This window comes from Hyalella azteca, unplaced genomic scaffold (genome assembly GCF_000764305.2).
Source record: "Hyalella azteca isolate HAZT.00-mixed unplaced genomic scaffold, Hazt_2.0.2 contig11473, whole genome shotgun sequence".
In the NCBI taxonomy this organism is placed as follows: Eukaryota; Metazoa; Arthropoda; class Malacostraca; order Amphipoda; family Hyalellidae; genus Hyalella; species Hyalella azteca.
The window spans coordinates 360,520-381,467 of NW_025941472.1; the positions used below are offsets into that span (position 1 = coordinate 360,520).

At 42.0% G+C, this 20,948-nt stretch overlaps 1 protein-coding gene across 1 annotated transcript; it reads right to left on the minus strand.

The window, feature by feature from the left end:
* Positions 1-264: 264 nt before the first annotated feature.
* LOC125178634 lies at positions 265-14,560 on the minus strand. The gene is made up of 6 exons (XM_047882859.1): positions 13,447-14,560; positions 5,180-5,308; positions 2,035-2,178; positions 1,162-1,175; positions 939-1,077; positions 265-276 (listed from the first exon to the last, which is right to left on the minus strand). The coding sequence occupies exons 1-6, from the start codon at positions 14,329-14,331 to the stop codon at positions 265-267; spliced, it is 1,323 nt and encodes a 440-aa protein (XP_047738815.1). The 5' UTR covers positions 14,332-14,560.
* Between the last annotated feature and the right edge of the window lie 6,388 nt (positions 14,561-20,948).

Consider the following 20,948-nt stretch of genomic DNA (forward strand, 5'->3'; position numbering starts at 1 on the left):
GTCCTAGTGAACATTCGCAGTTTATGGAAATATTCTTCCAGAAATGGACTTATCTTATTCACTGCACGATGACTAACTCTACAGACTAGAGCCTAATATCTCAGCAATAAATATTTAATTCTAGGCAGTATAAACACAATTAAAGAATTCACTACGTTATTTATAAATTAAATGATTAAGCCTGGCATTGGATGGTACTCATAGTTATGTTAAGTTATTCCTATAGTGAAGATTGAGTGATGTGTAAGATGAACTTCACGCCCCTTACCACGTCAACTGCGATCAAGAGTATTTTTAACTTTTCATTTCATATTTCTTAACATCAAAGCTAACGCAGTAATAAAAATGCAATTATAAATCTAGATCAATTCATTTGAAACTGAAATAGGTTTAGATATTCGTCAACAAATTAAGCAGAGAAATAAGTTTCAGCTATTAAAATGCCACATGTTTGACGAAGAAACAATTAAACCCCAATATGAAATAAGTAGAATAAATTTAATAATTCCCTATTACACATTTACCAGAATTTATTACCGTTCAAAGTGCAAGAAACTGTAAGCAAATCATAGACGATTTCAAGACCGCGTTTTATTAATTATTCGGATATATTAAGAATACTTTTCATTTGAAGTCACTGGAAATTAATTTATTAGTGGTTGAATTCCCCTGCGCCTCGAGCGCGACGCATGTATTATAATAATATATTATAAGTGCTTTTCATCCCAAGTCAATGCTAAAATATTTCTGTTCACTATACTGACCCGCGTCTCGAGGGCGACGCATGTATAACAATTACATATTATAAGTGCTTCATATCCCAAGTTAATGCTATAATATATTATAAGTGCTTTATATCCCAAGTCAATGCTAATAATATATTATAAGTGCTTTACATCCCAAGTCAATGCTAATATATTTCTGTTCACTGTACTGACCCGCGCCTCGAGGGTGTCGTTGGACTGCTGCAGGCCGCTCTTCTCTCTCTCAACCTTCTCCAGCCGCGCCCGCAGCGTCTCCAACTCCGTCTGTACAACACCCAACACAACGTTAGCATTTGCACGTCTCCAACTCCGTCTGTACAACACCCAACACAACGTTAGCATTTGCACGTCTCCAACTCCGTCTGTACAACACCCAACACCACGTTAGCATTTGCACGTCTCCAACTCCGTCTGTACAACACCCAAAACCACGTTAGCATTTGCACGTCTGGTCATCCACAGAAATTATGCTACAGAATTCATGTAATATGTGGCCAAAATAATCCAATAGCAAAATGAATTTGGCTAATTTGATTAAGATAATTTTTCAACTTGGATGTTCAGTTTGGATAATTTCTGAAAGTTCTACGCAATCGATTGAAGAACAGGGACCATCAGCACAAATAGAAATAATTGTAATTTAAGGTGCATAAAAAAGTTCTTATAATACATTTATGATTTAAAGATACCACCCCTCTGGTTTACTTCTATCATATTTTTAAGCTGGATTTGGATAGCCAACTGAATTCATCAATATAAATAATTTATTATTTACCTCTTCCTCTCATGAATGAATTCATCTATAAACTAACAGTAGATTTTTTTGGCCTCAAATAAGGAAAAGCTTGCCACACACTGGATATGAAGCGAGAAGTTAGTGAGGACTAATGGACGAGCGTTGAAATGTGATATGAATGTCTTGTGACTTAACTTTAATTAAGTTATTACTTAATAGAGTAATTAAATAATCCATAGTGATGACTTATTTAGTGATCAGCAGCTACTTGTGACATAAATTAGGTTTAGCAGTGCACGTGATGTTACTGGTGCGTGTGATGGTGTAGTCTGGACACGTGATGTTACTGGTGCGTGTGATGGTGTAGTCTGGACACGTGATGTTACTATAGTGCGTGTGATGGTGTAGTCTGGACACGTGATGTTACTATAGNACTGAATGAGTATGCGTCTTAACATGATTGAATAAGTATGCGTCTTAACATGATTGAATAAGTATGCGTCTTAATGACAAGAACAAATGAGTGGCCAAGACCTTGGCCTCCCGTAGCTGGTGTTCGGTCCTGTGTACGTCGAGGAGAGGCGTGAGGCGCACCAGCAGGCGCCACCACGGCCACTCGCGCACGCCCATGAACTTGCGCACGTTCTTCTGGATGCAGCGGATGGCTGTCTCCTGCACCTGTGGGGGGCGTGGACATCAGAACAGGGTTGTGAGAACAATAATGAGAACAATAATAGGGTCATTAGTGTACTGCTATATTGTTATTGGGTGCAGCGGATGGCGGTCTCCTGCACCTGTGGGTGACATGGACATCAGAACAGAGGTGTGGGGCGTGAGAACAATGATGAGAACAATAATAGACTCTGTAGTGTACAGCTATCTTGTTATTGGGTGTAGCAAGTAGCTATCTTATTATTAGAAATATATTGTTATTAGAGAACACAAATATCTGTAATTGTTCATGGATGAGGCACAAAATTGTTCATGGATGAGGCACAATTGGCTGTCTCTCGCACCCACAATAATGAATTGGTTGGAAACAAAACATCTTCCAATAAGTGTCGAATTGAAACAATTGCACAAGTGTTGAATTGAAAATTGAATGATTTTCATTGCTGCTTGCAACGTCTCCACACGTAGCATCGCTGAATGAAAGTTTCACGAACAGCGCTCTCTCTTAAATACCTTTGTTCCCATAAAATGAATGACAAATGTAAAGGCTATTACCGCAAGTTGTAGTGTACGAACAACCAAGAAACAGGAACACGCGAATATAAAATTATATTGAAATTATGACGATAAGACACTCATTTCCTTACCCAATAATACGCATTCAAGAAATGTTCACCTGATATTCAAGAAAACCGGATGATGTGCGTTTTATTTTGCAATCTAAATGGCATTCTGATGTTGATTGCACTGCCGTTTCCTGAGATAAACGCGCTACGCTGCCGCAATTTACTTGTAGTGACCTGCACTGGCTACTGGCGTCGCAGCAATTAACGTATGTTTGTGTATTAAGGCCTGAATTAGACGCTAAACTATTGTGTGTATAATAAGTGAAGATGAGGGAGAGGGCCGTGGCCCAGCAGAACAAGAAGGGCCCTACACACCAGCACACCAGGGCCAGGACAGCGGCACATGTTGCTGTTATACGCCATGGTAGCAGAGAGCTGTTGTACTGCTTCATCTTACACTTAATCTATTGCAATTACGTTCAAAATAGTTCAGCTGTAATCAAGAATATGGAGTATTCACAGCTAATATTGACAATTGCAATATGAGTCATATTTCGTAATTACGTTCAGCTGTGCAATTACGTTCAGTATTTGCAGCTAATATTGACAATTGCTATATGAGTCATGAGTGATCCAGGGTATAGGAGCAAACAAAAACATTACACGAAAAGGCTTGCATGAAAAAAATGTAGAGTAACTTGAAGGAAAAGTTTGCGTTAGTTCACCTGATGTTCAAGAAAAGAGGATGATGTCCTTTTTATTTTGCAATCTACATGGCATTCTGATGTTGATTGCGCTGCCGTTTCCTGAGATACACGCGCTACTTTGCCGCAATTTACTTGCAGTGACCTGCACTGGCTACACGCGTAGCAGCAATTAACGTCTGTCTGTTTATTAAAGCCTGAATTAAATGCTAAATTTTTGCTTGTGTAATAAGTGAAGGAGAGGGAGAGGGCCGTGGCCCAGCAGAACAAGAAGGGCCCTACACACCAGCACACTAGGACCAGGACTGCAGCACATGTCGCTGCTACACGCCATGGTAGCAGAGAGTGGTTGTACTGCTTCATCTTACACTTAATCTATTGCAATTATGTTCAAAAATAATTCAGCTGTACTCAAGGGTGTAGCTAATGTTTACAATTGCTATACGAGTCATGAGTGATCAAGGGTGTAGGAGCAAAAAAAACATTACACGAAAAGGCTTGCATGAAAAAATGTAGAGTAACTCGAAGGAAAAGTTTGCGGTCACTTGGCATTAAGATTTTCGTAAGATGCGCACCACCACGCACGACGCACGACGTAACTGCATGAGTTATCCAGGGTATAGATAAATTAACAAAAACATTACCGTACACGAAAAAAATTCGCACGAAAAAAATTTTGAGTAACTTGAAGGAAAAGTTTGCGTTCACTTGGCATTAAGATTTGTTAAGATGTGCACCACCACGCACGACGCACGACGTAATTACATGAGTTATCCAGGGGTATAGATAAGCAAACAAAAATATGGCACGAAAAAGCTCGCACGAAAAATTGTAGAGTAACTTGAAGGAAAAGTTTGCGGTCATGCACTTAAGGCAAGAAGATTCGTAAGATGCGCACCACCACGCACGACGTAACTAATGGGAGAACTAAGGGCACGGCAGGCGGCACTTCAATACGCGTGTCCGCACCATTATCACCATAGATAATGGGATCCGTGAGAAAGCGGATTACTTATTTACATACGCATGATTAGGTAAGAATTTATGAAGGCAAAGTAGGCCATAGAAAATAACGGCATGATGAACATTACTAAAAACAACAAACCAAACATGAAAAGAGTCTAACAATATATTACATATTATAACAATAACAATCGTAACTGATGAAATGTTTTTTCTTTTTACTGTGAATAATTCAGTATAATTACAAAAGCATTTTCAGACCTCTTCAAAGAAAGAACATAAAATTTGTACGGACAACAATAGCTTCTCGAATAGTTATATGGTTCTCGAGTTAATGTTTTTTTAGCAGAATTTTGAAAATAAGGTCGCCTAAAGTTGTAGTCGAGTCTCGGTCGTAGAAGGTCCGTAGTGAATACAAAATAAACTGCATCTACAAGACATCACAGTACTCAGGATATGCAAGGTGCAAGTCTACACTCACAGAAATGAGAGGACTTTTGCCCAAATAACAATAAACTTTTTGTCCGCTTGTGTGGGTTATAATGACTCAGTTAGGCATTGAAAAATTGCGTAATAGTGCTACGTCCGCACGCTGGACCTGTTGTGTGTAAGATATTGTGTCATTATTTGAACATTATAACCCATTCATTTACCTAAGTATAAGACAGTGCTTCTAAAGCCACGTACCTTCCTCTTCTGAAGCCTGCGCCTGGCGTCAACATTATAACCTATTCATTTACCTAAGTATAAGATACTGCTTCTAAAGACACTCACCTTCCTCTTCTGAAGCCTGCGCCTGGCCAGCACGCCCCTGGCGTGGGCCTGAAGGCGCGTGATGGTGCCGGCCAGCACCGCGTCGCGCTGCTCCTCCAGCCGCGCCAGCCCGCCCGTCCTGAACAGCACCTGGGGGGGCAACCGCTTAGCATGGGGCACTCACTCTTAACATTTATAGTACATGTGAACGCATGGGGCACTCACTCTTAACATTTATAGTACACATGAACGGTTATTGATTGCCGCCCGTCCTGAACAGTACCTGCGGGCGGTAACCGCTTAGCACGGGGCACTCACTCTTAACATTTATAGTACATATGAACGGTTACTAATTGTCACACGGAACTTAAAAACAAAGAAAACACCAAGCAAATTCACCATATCGATATTGAAAACGTTTCAGAGTCCAGCTCCATTGTCAGTTCGAAAAACTAAAAATGAATAAAATCATATTATTAACTACTGGACTCCGAAAAGATGGAGCTGGACTCAGAAACGTTTTCAATATCGATATGATGAATTTGCTTGGTGTTTTCTTTGTTTTTAAATTCCTTGTGAGCTTGCAATATAGGCAGAGTGATAATATAAGTACTTGTTAATTGTATACGAATAAATTTGGAATTCATAGAAAAAAAGGTGGACATCGAATGTAAAATTCAACAGGAGTAAATATGGAATGAAAAACTATAGGTGTAGATATCGAATGAAGTATAGTATAAGGGTATATCCTATATATAGAATGCGAAACTGCATAGATGTAGACAACGAATACAAACAGTTTATGAATAAATATGGAAAGCAAAATTGCTAGGGGACACATGGATTATAAAATTATGTATATAAGATTACATAGGGGATGTAAACTTACATTACAGTATATAAGGAACTAAAACGCACATAGAAATAACAGCGGAGTGTCTAATCAATAGGGAAGCTGGTCAAGAATAAGATTTATATCATAAAACAATAATAATGATAAGTTCTGAAACAGGAGTTAAGAAGGAGAAGCAATATAACTTCTGTACGCAACTGAACACAAAAAATAGGAACAATGAATAATTGGAAGATTATTCTAGCTAAATATAAGTCCATTTGGCTGGAGAGTTTGAACAGGGGCCATACTTTCAAAACTCGCTAATTAAGTGAACGTAAGTACTTACGCTCTATTTTCTTGTCATGATTGGTGGATTTTACTTGCGTGGCCGTCAATGATTGGCTGATGGACTTACGATCTCTTAACTTTATTTGAAAGTATAGACCCAGATGACGAGGCAACGGCCACGAGTGTGAAACAAATAGCGAAACATTGCGGCTTAGCGGCGCAAGATTTGTACGCTTTTCATTCCAAAATTAAATCTTAATTATTGCTTATTTAGAACAGTGAAGACACTTTCAAATAAGAATTATGAATGCCACGATAAACACTCAATAGTTTACGTATAATTTGCCGCCACGTACGACAACTTTGAAATGTTCTCTGTTGCGTACAAATGTCCTCAGGTTGCTACACTCAATAGTTTACGTATAATTTGCCGCCACGTACGACAACTTTGAAATGTTCTCTGTTGCGTACAAACGTCCTCAGGTTGCTACACGCAATAGTTTACGTATAATTTGCCGCCACGTACGACAACTTTAAAATGTCCTCCGTTGCGTACAAACGTCCTCAGGTTGCTACACTCAATAGTTTACGTATAATCACTCAATAGTTTACGTATAATTTCAAGTTGAAAGTTATATTCCCCGAGAGTGACACTACGTACACGGCGGTAGAGGGTTGATACCGACATGCTAAGTAGCAAACACCTGCCGCCTGCACTGAACAACTTCACTGCCCCAGATACGTCGGACGAGTTTGAACTCACTGAACAACAATGTTTGCACTAACAGCCGTGTGAAACGAAAGCGGATGTGGGACGCCCCACTATTCAACTGTATTCATAACATTCGATATTGGGTCTAAACACACGCTTAGAAAATGAGTTGAGGTAAGGCCAGGTATATACGGAATAAGGAATCTCCTTCATCCGGTACTTTTCTCGACTTTCTAACGACGAAGTTAGGCGGTCACAAAAACAAAGAATTCATTACCACAAAACTAATGTTTTGATGTAGTTGGCCTAAATTGAACCATAAAATGCAATAGGTAACCTTATTGCATTTTGAACGACCGTGAGATCTGGCGTTGTTACGTCGTTCACGTGTACAATTAACTTGATCAGGCGGAACTGCGAAGAATAGTTTCCCTATTTCCTGCGGAGTTCTGTCCTTGACGCAATCTGAGTGCGATTAGGCAGCAGGATGAGAGGGGAGCAAGAGCATAACATTATCAGCTGATCCTACAGAAATTAAACGGAAATTCAAGTCAGTCTAAAGTGAAACTCCGGCGGCAAGGTTGAGATCATATAAGTTTATCGAAGTAGTTGCCTCCAAGTTCTCTAAAGATCTGATAGAGCAGCGACTAAAACCTAACTTCCTCCTGCACGCCATGGGCCCCGAGGCCCGCGCTCACTTTAATTTGGATGTGAAATACACTTAGAAAGATAGCAGCAGCGTGGTGATATTAATACAGCTTAATTGGTGCAGCAATAATTTTCTGCGACGTGGAAATGTCGAACGGAATCTAAGACGTTCCGTGATCATTTAAAATTACATTATGCCTAACAGAAATTGTACGTAACAGATATTTGCATAAAAAAATAGAAAGCCGTCAGAAATTTACTCATTTCGAGTGCACCACGCGGAATTGAAATTATTTGTACACCGCCGATGAGTAAGGTGTACAAATAATTGCACTCACACTTCACTTATAAAGGACAATACTACATATATTGTACACACAGAATTGCTGCAGTATTCCATAGCTGCACAGCACAGGGAAAACATAGAACAATATTATAAAGGACAAACTGGACAATATTACATAGATCGTATGATAATTGCTGAAGTATTCCATAGCTGCACAGCACAGGGAAAACATAGAACATCAAGACAGACAAGTGAAGAGCTCCAGGAGCAGCTGTTGATCACAAGCCTGAGTGCAGGTCCGGTGACTTATTATAGCGCAAGACAAGACAGGCCGCCGCCGCTAGTGACGCGCTGCGCTGCAGCGCCAGTTTAACCGCACAAAGTGGGAGAAACAAGGCAGATACAATGGATTACAATGGCAGATACAATGGATTACAATGGCAGATACAATGGCAGATACAATGGATTACAATGGCAGATACAATGGATTACAATGGCAGATACAATGGATTACAATGGCAGATACAATGGATTACAATGGCAGATACAATGNAAATAGAACCAAAAATGCGTTAAGTAACCATTTTGAACGACCGTGAGATCTGACGTTGTAACGTCGTTCACGTGTACAATTAACTTGATCAGGCGGAACTGCGAAGAATAATTTCCCTATTTCCTGCGAAGTTCCGTCCTTGACGGAAACTGAGTACGATTAGGCAGCAGAATGAGAGGGGGGAGCAAAAGCTTAACATTATCAGCTGTTCCTACAGAAATTAGACGGAAATTCAAGTCAATCTAAAGTGAAACTCCGGCGGCAAGGTTGAGAACATATAAGTTTATCAAAGTAGTTGTCTCCAAGTTCTCTAAAGATCTGATAGAGCAGCGACTAAAACCTAACTTCCTCCTGCACGCCATGGGCCCCGAGGCCCGCGCTCACTTTAATTTGGATGTGAAATACACTTAGAAAGATAGCAGCAGCGTGGTGATATTAATACAGCTTAATTGGTGCAGCAATAATTTTCTGCGACGTGGAAATGATGAACGGAATAAAAGACGTTCCGTGATCATTTAAAATTACATTATGTCTAACAGAAATCGTACGTAATAGATCTGTGCATAAAAAATAACAAGCCTTCAGAAATTTACTTATTTCGATTGCAACACGCGCAATTTAAATTATTTGTACACCGCCTATGAGTGAGGTGTACAAATAATTGCACCCACACCTCACTTATAAAAGACAATGTTACATAGATCATATGATGATTGCTGGAGTATTCAATAGCTGCACAGCACAGGGAACACATTGAACAATATTATAAAAGACAATATTACATAGATCATATGATGATTGCTGAAGTATTCAATAGCTGCACAGCACAGGAACACATTGAACATCAAGAAACATTTAACATCAACACATTTAACATCATCAGCACATTTAACAATTGAAGAGCTCCAGGAGCAGCTGTCGATCGCAAGCCGGTGACTTATTAGCGCAAGGTAAGACTGGCCGCGGCCGCTAGTGACGTGCAGCGCTGCACCGCAGCGGTCACTGGCTCCACGCTGCCGCTACGTCCGCTCGCCGTATTCGCGGAATTCTTACGGTCGCCGTATAAGTGATCAGTGATAGCAAGCACTACGGTGATCACAATACTACAGCGGTCGTAAGCATTGCGGCGATCATAACTGCTACGGTGATCGCATAGAGTACAGTGATCGTGCGTACTAAGGTGATAGCAGTAATTAAGGTGATATATTTAATGATTCGAGTAGCACAATGAGTGCAAAAATCACGGTGATCTGAGGCACTTTTTCATCGTGGCGTCGATTCATGTAATCGGTAAGTAAAATACTACGACGCGCTCTGTACCCAGATTATAAAAGTTGATTTTGACACCGAACGTTCAGCAGCAAACCTTTTCACATTATACCAAGCAGATAACCCAGAACCCAAAGTCCTAAACCATCGATTAACGTGAGAATGATTTTAAACTTAGGTTTAAAGATTTTAAAAATGCTTGATAAATACAGCTCAATTACATCTACAATACCACCAGTCCGGGAAATTAGAAATATCACGCAAGATGGAAGGCGAAAACAACATGCTTGATAATGTCACAAATTGCGACATGAAAGACACGTTCTGTGGCAACACGTCCACAGGGCCCTACAAAAATAGCTCCTGTCACGCAACGCCGCCACCCATGCACCCGCACGCACACGTACATTCCTTGAAAAGCAGAGCTTCACGCAACACTTATGGACAAACTCTAAATAGAAACAGAGGAATTTGGCAACAAACTCCAGAATAAAATCCGCTATTGTTACTGATTAATTAAATATTCATTCTGATATGCGGCCAGACAACTAAAGAAAACGTGACGTTTGCTTGCCGAGCGGACTGGCAGACGCGAGCTTGCTTAAGTATAGCAGTGTAAATACACTTCCTAGAGCAAATCTATTTAATGTCCAGGGGCCATACTTTCAAAACTCGATAAGTGAACGTAAGTACTTACGCTCTATTTTCTTGTCTATGATTGTTGGATTTGAAAGGCCGTCAATGATTGGCTGACGAACTTACGATCACTTAACTTTTTTTGAAAGTATAGGCCCGTGTAATAATTCAGAGGTAGAGATTAGAGACTCGAGTATGTCATGAGACTGGACCAACTCGCCGATCTTCACCACGGTTACAAACAAATTCTCTCTATTGCGGAAGTTTAATCAGAAGAAATGATGAAGTTGCTAGAACTTCTGATCATCGTGCAGGGAGTTTTTGCGAAGAACAGACAGGATAACGTTTAATGCCTTCATAGAAAAGCTTTGACTGTCTCAATGAATGATCTTCTTCGTGTCCAGGGGCCATACTTTCAAAACTCGATAAGTGGACGTAAGTACTAACGCTCTATTTTCTTGTCTATGATTGGTGGATTTTGCTTAAAAGGACGTCAATGATTGGCTGATGAACTTACGATCTCTTAACTTTTTATGAAAGTATGTGCCCAGCAGAAGTCTAATGGCTAGACAGTGTGGAGCAGAGCTCCATGGCACAGCCGTCGTATTGGAGGAGTGCCACATGCACGCCACCAATTGAGAGTCGGTCACTGAGTACAGCCGCCGTCTGGTCAGGCGCGTGAATGCAGGACTCGTCTCATATTTTAAAGTAAACGAAGGTATCACATTGAATTTAAAATAAATGCTCAAGCGGAACGCAATTGGAAGAAAATCAACAAAACAGCGCTGAAGATCTCTCTCGTTAAAAAAGTTCATCTCTAGACAACCTACGAATTTTAATTTGATTAGTCAATGCACTTGAATTTACATAAGAACGAAACTTCGCAAAATGTAAGTATAAAAATATTGTTTTCTAGAATAAATGTTCAAAGGGTGTGCATGTGTAACGCTCGACAGGCCGCGCTGCTGCAGAAACCGTTGTGGTGATCATGCAGGCAGATGGCGAGGCCGGTTCAGACACCAGCTTTTACAGAAAAAAAAACACGTCCCAGACGCGTCCAATACCGTACAGTTTACATACAGAACTAAAGCACCCCGCACCAACTGAATATCAGTGATTAACAATGCAGTGTAGTCTACACCGAGACCTCACACAGAACTGACACCACACGTACACTGCACTATATCAGTGAACTGCATGTAACAATGTCATATAGTGTACACTGACACCTCACCCAAAACCAAAGGTACCACGCACCTACTGATCATCAGTGAACTTTATAGAAAGCAAATGCTTCTCATAGCGAGCAGCTCGTGAATTAAGCATGGGAATGTTTTGCACGCATCAGCAATCTTTGCTTTTGAAGGCCAAGCCGATCCAGCGATCCGCAAAGGGCACTGATATTCAGTAAATGTCGACAACATTTCGAATCAAGCTCCAAAATTCGTTTAAATGCAGTCCCTACAAGCTTACGGTCANTGTTTGATTGAATCGACGTTGATTGAACTTTGTTTCAACGACGTTTGCCTGGCGGGACTTGGAGAAACGATGTCAATGATCAAGAGAGGATCATAACTTTATGAGTACCTCATGCAGGCGCGGTGGTGAGAAATATAGTATCTAAACTAAACGAGTTTAGCTAATATTAAGCCACATGGAACTAATTAACCCCGCAAATATATAGGCACACACAGAACGACCTAATTGGATATGATCCACAAACATGACAAGTCATAAAAATGACATCAGAGCGAAGGCTTGTTCATGAAGATCATGTCAAACAATAGGGAGAATAAAAACCCGGAGTCAAAACAACGAGGTCATCAATAATAGTTGATCAAATTCCTAGTAGATTTTATTTTTCTAAAAACTTTAATGTGTCAGGTCGAATCAAATGGATGATGAAAATATATCTTGAATGTGTCCTGATTTATGAATGAAAAAATGAGTTGTATGAGCTAGATTTTCTATATGTTTTACGCATGCCATGACTCGAAAATGTTGGAACGAAAAACTTTTTCTCCCCAGTATACCCTGGTGGCGTGAACCTTTTTCGCTTATAAATGGAGCATTGCATGTCGCATGCACCGGAACGTCGAAATCAAATTAAAAGTAGAGATGACGAAGCATGTGGCAATTCCAACTGAATGATTGATACGGAAAGTTGCGAACTCGAAATTAAAGAAAGACTTGGTAGAGAGAGGACTGGACCGCGTCGTCACGACCTGCCGCCACACACGACCTGCCGCCACACACGACCTGCCGCCACACACGACCTGCCGCCACACACGGCATATCGTGTCCTTCACCTTCCATTTCCGCAACGCCATTTGGAACGCTCGGGGGAAATTCGAACTCAAGGAGGCACTACATTTGATCAATAATTATACTAATAACACTTCGCATCGCAGTCACGCGATGTATCATCCATACAAGTTGTGTCTCAACTTAAAGGCACACAAAAAGAAAATGATTATATTTTCAAAGGCACACAAAGAGAAAATAATTCTATTTCAGAGTTTCATTCACTTCCGCGAAAACAAAGTTAAATAAGTTAGAGAATGAAATGAGCGTCCCCGCGACGCAAAATGTTTAGCCATGCCGAACTTTCGTGGGAAACGTTCGTCAGATATCATCAAATAAAGTTTTGAGCCACTGTAACAGAAGTATCCTGTAGCTTGATAAGCTGACAACATCAGACAAATATTCTTTATTCATCTATTTCATCCAATCCATTTAGTTACTTCCTAGCCTGTACCAAAAGATGTCTCATGACATCTTCATAATTTAACAAAAATTGTTTACATCGTAATTTGTGCAGCTGATATATTAGTTGCAAAGCCGAAATATAATGAAATTCGTAACGCATGGACGCACTTACTGGCAATGATAAAACGATTAGCATTTGTAAAAAACACCCTCAAGTTAATAAATGGTAGAGTACTAAATTAAACACTCGAATCCATAGATTTCACAATTTTTCATATCACGTGATTTGGCGATATGGACAAATTGGGAGCAGCAGAACTCGGAATAATAAATCAATGATATTAACCTGTACCTGCAACTCGGTTCGCTCCTCAGGTTGGACGGACGGGATGGCCGCGGTGAGCGAGAAACGTCCTGGAGTTTCGCCGGCAATTTTTTCGATGAGGACATCGTTGCCCGCCGAGTGGCCGACGTCGAGCAAAAATCGGAGCACGGAATCTTTGAAGAAAAACGCCGGGGGAATGGCGCTCCTGAGTAGTGCACTCGTGCTGCGATCGTCACACAAAAACTCGGGGAAATATAAATCGGAGGAAGATTCACTGTCGGCGTCACCAAACACCGATGATGTTTGGCTCGATGGCGGGATAGGGGAGTCAATCCTGCGTCGAGGTGGTAGAGGAGGTCGCGACTTAGGTGGTACGGGCGGCGGTAGATGATCTGACAAACATAAATTTGGCGAAGATGAAGTAGTTGCGGAGGAAAGTAGGCCGTATGCACAAGGGCTTTTCACTGGCGATGAGGAGTCTTCAGGCAACGGGGACCGAGGCAGGGAAAAGCTGGTGACGCGAAGATGTTGTCGCCGGTTGTCGGTTCGAAGTTTAGTTCGGTCACCGCTGGGGGCTTGGCGCGCCGCACAATGGAGGTCCTCGCATGATGCGTTGGCAGAGCCACCGCGGGAACTCACGCCGCTGTCCAGAGACGCCAGTGAGCTGGAACTGCGATATTTTACCAGCCGCTGCGCCTCGTTCAGAGATTTAGATCTGAATGAGTCAGCACTTCGACCGCGATGAATTTTACAACTTTTAGCGAGGAGGCAGGAATCGCTGAAGCCTCGTTCGAAAAGTTCTTTCTTTTGTTTCACGACGCTCCTGGATGGTTTAAAGCGGTAGCAAGAAGATGCCACCGCTGCCACCATTTTGGGGCTTTTCAGCTGCGGAGGATGAATCACTTCCAACATCGTCCTGGGCAAACAATACCACCTAAACGTCCAGGGTCCAGGTGGATACTCACCTTCGTGTCATTTAATATCACAATAGCGTGCTTTTTCACACCACCCACTGAATTAAGCGAGGAGCCTGCACGTCTCAAGTATTGATATATACAAATAATTCATACACGGAGATTTATGGAGCGGGGCTGAGGAGCGGTGACGAGGATCGTCGGCAACCGGACGCGCCCGGATGGAGTGACATGGGATTGTCCGCGCGCGGCGCAGGTCAGAAGGCAACTGAGTAGCTGCAGTTCTGGCAGCAATGCGCCGGCTGGTCGCGGTCACTTCGTCTGCTGCAAGACGTTGAGCTCTTGCTTTATCTTTACTATCTGACTTATTTGAAATTAGGTTCGGAACATCATCATAAAAACGTACCAAATAGATGCTTTAGTTAAGAAGTAGGAGGTTAGGATTTCTAAAGAATTTTCCTTGGCAAAGGCCATCAAAACGCACAAATTTAAGGAGACAAAGCGACTTAAAGATTGTAGTTGTCCGACTCCGGCATCCGATAAAGGACAGTTTGATGGTAATATATTAAGTTTATTGATGATTTTCTACTTGGAATTTATTTACTTTCTTAATAAATTTCCACTTGGAAACTACAAGTCATGTGAACCTGACGAGTCTAAAGACATAACGGAAGTTCCTTGTCTCGAGCAAGGATATAAAGTGTTAGAAATTAATTTCAAACGAAAATACTATAATATATAAGCGAAAACCGAAGCATAATTTGCGCAAGAAAATATGTCGTGAATAATATCAGGATAGGACCTGTCCATCTCGAAGCCTATTACGCACATCCAGCGCGCAGTATGTTGCGGTCACGCTCACGCAGATGCTAGTCGGACTTCATTCATTGATATTTCGTATCATTCATTCATTGTCATTTGATACGTCTCATCGTTCGTTATCATTGGTGCAGAGCACAAACTCATCCTCATTGCATTAAGGTGACATTATAAAAATAAACAGATAAACAAAATAAGAGTAAATACCAAAAACAGAATAAGGAATTGTATGTTAACACAAGGACGTAAATAGTGCAAGGAAGTTTACAATAGCAGAGCGTAGAAAATGAGGAATATGATCACTAGTTGCGCAAGATGAACCAGTCGTGTTTCTCGCAGTAAGTTGACATGGATGGTTTAATAGGCGATCATGATTTAGACAACTGATTGACATCATCTAGTTTGAATAGTTTTGGTAATCTGTCTCGCCTTGAACGGTTTCAAGTGCAAAGAACCTTAGATGATGGCGCCTTGTGAACCAAGGATCCCAAAAACAACCTTAAACTTTATTTAAACCAAAATCAAACCACAACACTCAACTCAAGTTAGAAGTAAGAGGCAGAAAAAAATACAATTTGAACATTTTTCATAGGTTTTTTTGCTACCAAGCAGGCAAAGTCATAAGCACAATACAGTGGACTGCAACGTACGTAGCGTCTACGAAGCGAACAAAATTTTGACCACCGTCGCCACGTAAGCTATTAACTACTACCGCATTTGAGTTAACAAGCTAGATTTATTCTCGCAGTTCATCATCTTAAGAAGAAGCGAGTGACGAGAGTGTCACTCAGCAGCGAGTGCCACTCAGAAGTGAGTGGCGTGAGTGCCACAGAGCTGCGTCAGCCGCCGTGGAAAATAAAGTAACTCGTTCAGCCTCCGCCGTGAGAATTGAATTGTATCAACTGAATCAATATCATATCTACGGTCTGAGTATTGCATCTACCGCCTAGTGTTCATCATCGCATCATATCCAACGTATCGCATCAATTGAATCTTACAATATAGTTACCTTAATAGTTCACTAGTTATGAGTCTCACTTTCTTACCAGGCACAAAAGACTGCACTTAATCCATGATTGTGGCAGTTTAAGGAATTAATATTTTAATAACTTTTTCATTCAACAGAGATGGCACTCATTCTGTCCCTCAACAAAGGGGGTTTGCAAGGACCCGTAGCTGGAAAAATCCATCTTCCTTGCAAGGAAATAAAATGGGGTTTATCGCAGCACCAAGAAATAGAAGCGCTGGTAATGGAAATCGACCGCTCTATTAATGGAAGTGCATCGCGCTTTTAATAGGTGTGGATAGTGCAGCTAATTCAAGTCGGTGGTGTCAATATATATAATAGAAGTGGATTGCGCCAGTATATATATAGTGGAAGTCGATCAACCTACATTGACGGTTGAGGTATGATCGCAAGAAGCTGCGAATTTCCGAACCATTTGTTAGGAAAAAAGTAAAAATGAAGCAAATGGTCCTCCCGTAGCGATATAACTGCAATACAAATTGTTATTTTACACAAATATTACATCAGTTGCTGAATTGATATACGAGTTGCAGCGCCGAACACTGCGTGGCCGTAGCAGTTTAGAAATCAATGATGGAGACGAAGCAGCGGAGACTTGTCCGTAATAAGAGCCTCCAGACAAGCATCTTTAGCTTCAACCACAAGATGTTCATTGCCAGCACCTGTCACGTGCGACGCGACCAAGCTCGAGAAGCTCCGTCTCACCGAGCCGTGAAAGCAAAAGAAAGCTAAATGTTTAGACTCGTTTGCCAAAAAAGACTAGGCGTTACGGGGTTGCAATGAAGTTTTATTTTCGCAAGAAATGCGTACAAAAGAGTTCCTCACGACAGATAAATCATGCATGTGGCCTTTGGTCTCAAATTGAGACTAGGCGTTCGTTACGGAGATGCACTGAAGTTTTATTTTCGAAAGAAATGTGTACATAAGAGTTCCTCACGACAGATAAATCATGTGACCTTTGGTCAAGAATTGATTAACTAAGCAATTAGTTTTGGGTCAGTCCAACACCAATGCAGATAATCCGGTCAGTGCACGGAAAAGTTGACGCAAAACTTATTTCTTTCATAACGGACGATGTTTCGATACGCGTCGTCGTGACGCCGGAAGACAGAGATCGTAAGAAGACGGTTCGTAAGAAGACAGAGATCGTAAGAAGACAGAGATCGTAAGAAGACAGAGATCGTAAGAAGACGGTTGCAGCTGCAGCAAAATTCCACACAAAAAAAAAACATCGTACGAGTTTTACGAGTTCGTCATCACGCGATCATAACGGCAGTGACCCGACGGGTGAGAGCAAGGCTCGATAACGCGGCGGTGTGCCTCACGTGTGATGTCAATGAAGGAGGATAGATAAGAAATGTATGGCAGCGCAGGACCGCGTCACATGGACCAGTTACACAATAAAGCCAAGTACAAATATATTCTGAGTGAAAATTGAAAGTTTTGTTAAAACAAGAAAATTTTTTGAGTGAATCTTCGGTATAGGCACATGGACCGTGTTTTATGAACAAGTTACACAATGAAGCCAAGTGCGATATATAGCATTAGTGAAAATTGAAAGTTTTGTTAAAACAAGAAAATTTTTAATTTTTTGCATTTTTAGGTACAATAAGAAACTACCTAAGTTTCAGTGTCTGCACATTTAACGGACGTTGAGTCAAGACCGAGATAAGTCTAAGGCAGAACTGAGGCACATAATAACGCAGCGAAAAAAAATTCTAAGCAAAAGTCAAAAATTTAGTACAAAAATTGTGAATTTCAAGTATTAATCTTGTGCGACAAGTCCATGGATGACAAATATAAAACAGTAAATAATAAAATCCTCTGAAGGATCTATCACCAAAATAACTTTATAGCAAGAGACTATGAAATCGAGGAATATTATGAATGATTTCATCGAATTATATAATTATTTATTGGAAACATAGAAGAGAATACGGCGAAAATTCGCTCAGACGTGACCACGCACATAATGTGCCAGTTGTGAGTAACGAGCGCAACGCGCATGCAGCACATGCAGCCTGACCTCAGGCATCACTTGTTTACATGAAACAAGCAAACAGAGACGATGCCAGCAAAGAAATAAACTCATTTACATTAAACAAGCGAACAGAAGCGAAGTCAGGAAAGAAATATTCAATAAAAATAGCAAATAGCAAGTAAATATTGTCAAGAATATTTATTGAGATTGCCTCAAGTCGACGAAGCACAACGAGGAGAATATAATCTTACCTGTGACGATTCCGACAGGTAGGGTGGCACATTCACCAAGAAAAGCATTTCCCGCGTTAAAATACCATAATAACAATAAAATAATAATAAAAATAATAATAATACTAGAAATAACAACAAATAATAAAAACAATTACAAAATAGCTTCGCAATAACTTCGATCGTAGATGTTATCTTCTACTTACTGGTATAATTGAGAAGTTCTTACCTGGGACAGTCCCAGCCTGTAGGAGGATGGATCAATCTCGAGGTGCTGGAGGATGGCTTCAGTAGCGGCACGGTGGTCGAGCAGCGGTCCCGCCCTGAGCTGGGACGGCGCGAGCACAGCGAACTGCCGCCTGAACTGCTGGTACGACACGTGCTCGGGGTAACCTTGCTTGTGGAGACGCAGGGCCTCGACCAGTTGACAACCGCGCAGCTGTGCGGGACAAATGTTGAGAAGTGATAGAATAACAGGTGATGAAATAAATAGGGAAATAATAAATTAAGTGAAAGTCCGATAAATAAATTAAGGGAAATAAATAGTAACAAGATATAAATAAGCGATGAATAAAATTAAATGCGAAAACGAAGTTTCAGCGAGCGAGCCATTGACGCAGAGGAGAGAACCAACAATCAAAATGCCAATGCAACGATTGCTATGATCATGATGCTTTACGTAAATAAAATGTCAGAGTTTCAATTCTGTGTCACAAATTCTCGTTTCACTTGGCAGCAGCTCATCGTCTCCTGAGCGGGTGACAGAACTCTAGGAGAACTCTAGGTGACAGAACTCTAGGAGAACTCTAGGTGACAGAACTCTAGGAGAACTCTAGGTGACAGAACTCTAGGAGAACAACATGACTGCAGGATCTTGTTTAATTCAATGAGATTATAAAGGAGATAAGGAGGCACGGATTTGTGAGACAAAACGATAAATATTCCCAGAAATCCCCAGCCTAATTGGCTTGGAATGTAATTAGTTGTGAAGGAGGAGAAAACTAATTAGGGCAAACTAAGGATATAAGAACGGGAGGTCTGAAGAGTTGCTACTTTCTTCGCACCGTTGATACGATTTTGATACTATGCAAGAATTTTATTAGGTAAGATATAGCTAATTAGCACGTAAATTAATGTCCTATTAACTTGAGCGATTATCACTCAAATTTTGTGAAGCGTTATGCTCAAGAGCTTTCTTATTGTTTACGTGCCAGCCAGACAAGGCACAGACCTGTGGCCTCTATAGCGGCCTGACGCTCCCTAACAACTGACCTGGGACCTGACGAGAGGCACGTTGAGAAGACTGTCCTCCTGAGAGCTGGCAGCACAGACCTGTGGCCTCTATAGCGGCCTGACAACCTGGGACCTGACGAGAGGCACGTTGAGAAGACTGTCCTCCTGAGAGCTGGCAGCACAGACCTGTGGCCTCTATAGTGGCCTGACGCTCCCTAGGAACTGACCTGGGACCAGACGAGAGGCACGTTGAGAAGGCTGTCCTCCTGAGAGTTGGTCTTGTTGGGGGAGGTGGCGGCACATGTGGCCTCTATAGCGGCCTGACGCTCCCTAGGAACTGACCTGAGACCTGACGAGAGGCACGTTGAGCAGACTGTCCTCCTGAGAGCTGGCAGCACATGTGGCCTCTATAGTGGCCTGACGCTCCCTAGGAACTGACCTGAGACCTGACGAGAGGCACGTTGAGAAGGCTGTCCTCCTGAGAGTTGGTCTTGTTGGGGGAGGTAGCAGCACATGTGGCCTCTATAGCGGCCTGACGCTCCCTAGGAACTGACCTGAGACCTGACGAGAGGCACGTTGAGAAGACTGTCCTCCTGAGAGCTGGTCTTGTTGGGGGAGGTGGCGGCACATGTGGCCTCTATAGTGGCCTGAGGCTCCCTAGGAACTGACCTGCGACCTGACGAGAGGCACATTGAGCAGACTGTCCTCCTGAGAGTTGGCAGCACATGTGGCCTCTATAGCGGCCTGACGCTCCCTAACAACTAACCTGGGACCTGACGAGAGGCACGTTGAGAAGACTGTCCTCCTGAGAGCTGGCAGCACAGACCTGTGGCCTCTATAGCGGCCTGACACCCCCTAGGAACTGACCTGAGACCTGACGAGAGGCACGTTGAGCAGACTGTCCTCCTGAGAGCTGGTCTTGTTGAGGGAGGTGGCGGCACATGTGGCCTCTATAGTGGCCTGAGGCTCCCTAGGAACTGACCTGCGACCTGACGAGAGGCACATTGAGCAGACTGTCCTCCTGAGAGTTGGTCTTGTTGGGGGAGGTGGCGGCACCAGGCGTACGCAGCTCGCAGAGGCCGGCGTTGTGCTGCGGCAGGAGGCAGTGAACAAACCGCAGCTTCGTGCGCCGCAAGCTCTCCACGATGCCGTCCTGGGGGGCGAGCAGGCAGCCATCGTTAGGACTTTTAGCAAAGGTTAGGTTAGGTTAGGTTTACCTAACCTAGGTTACCTAGGTTTACCTAACCTAGGTTACCTAGGTTTACCTAACCTAGGTTACCTAGGTTTACCTAACCTAGGTTACCTAGGTTTACCTAACCTAGGTT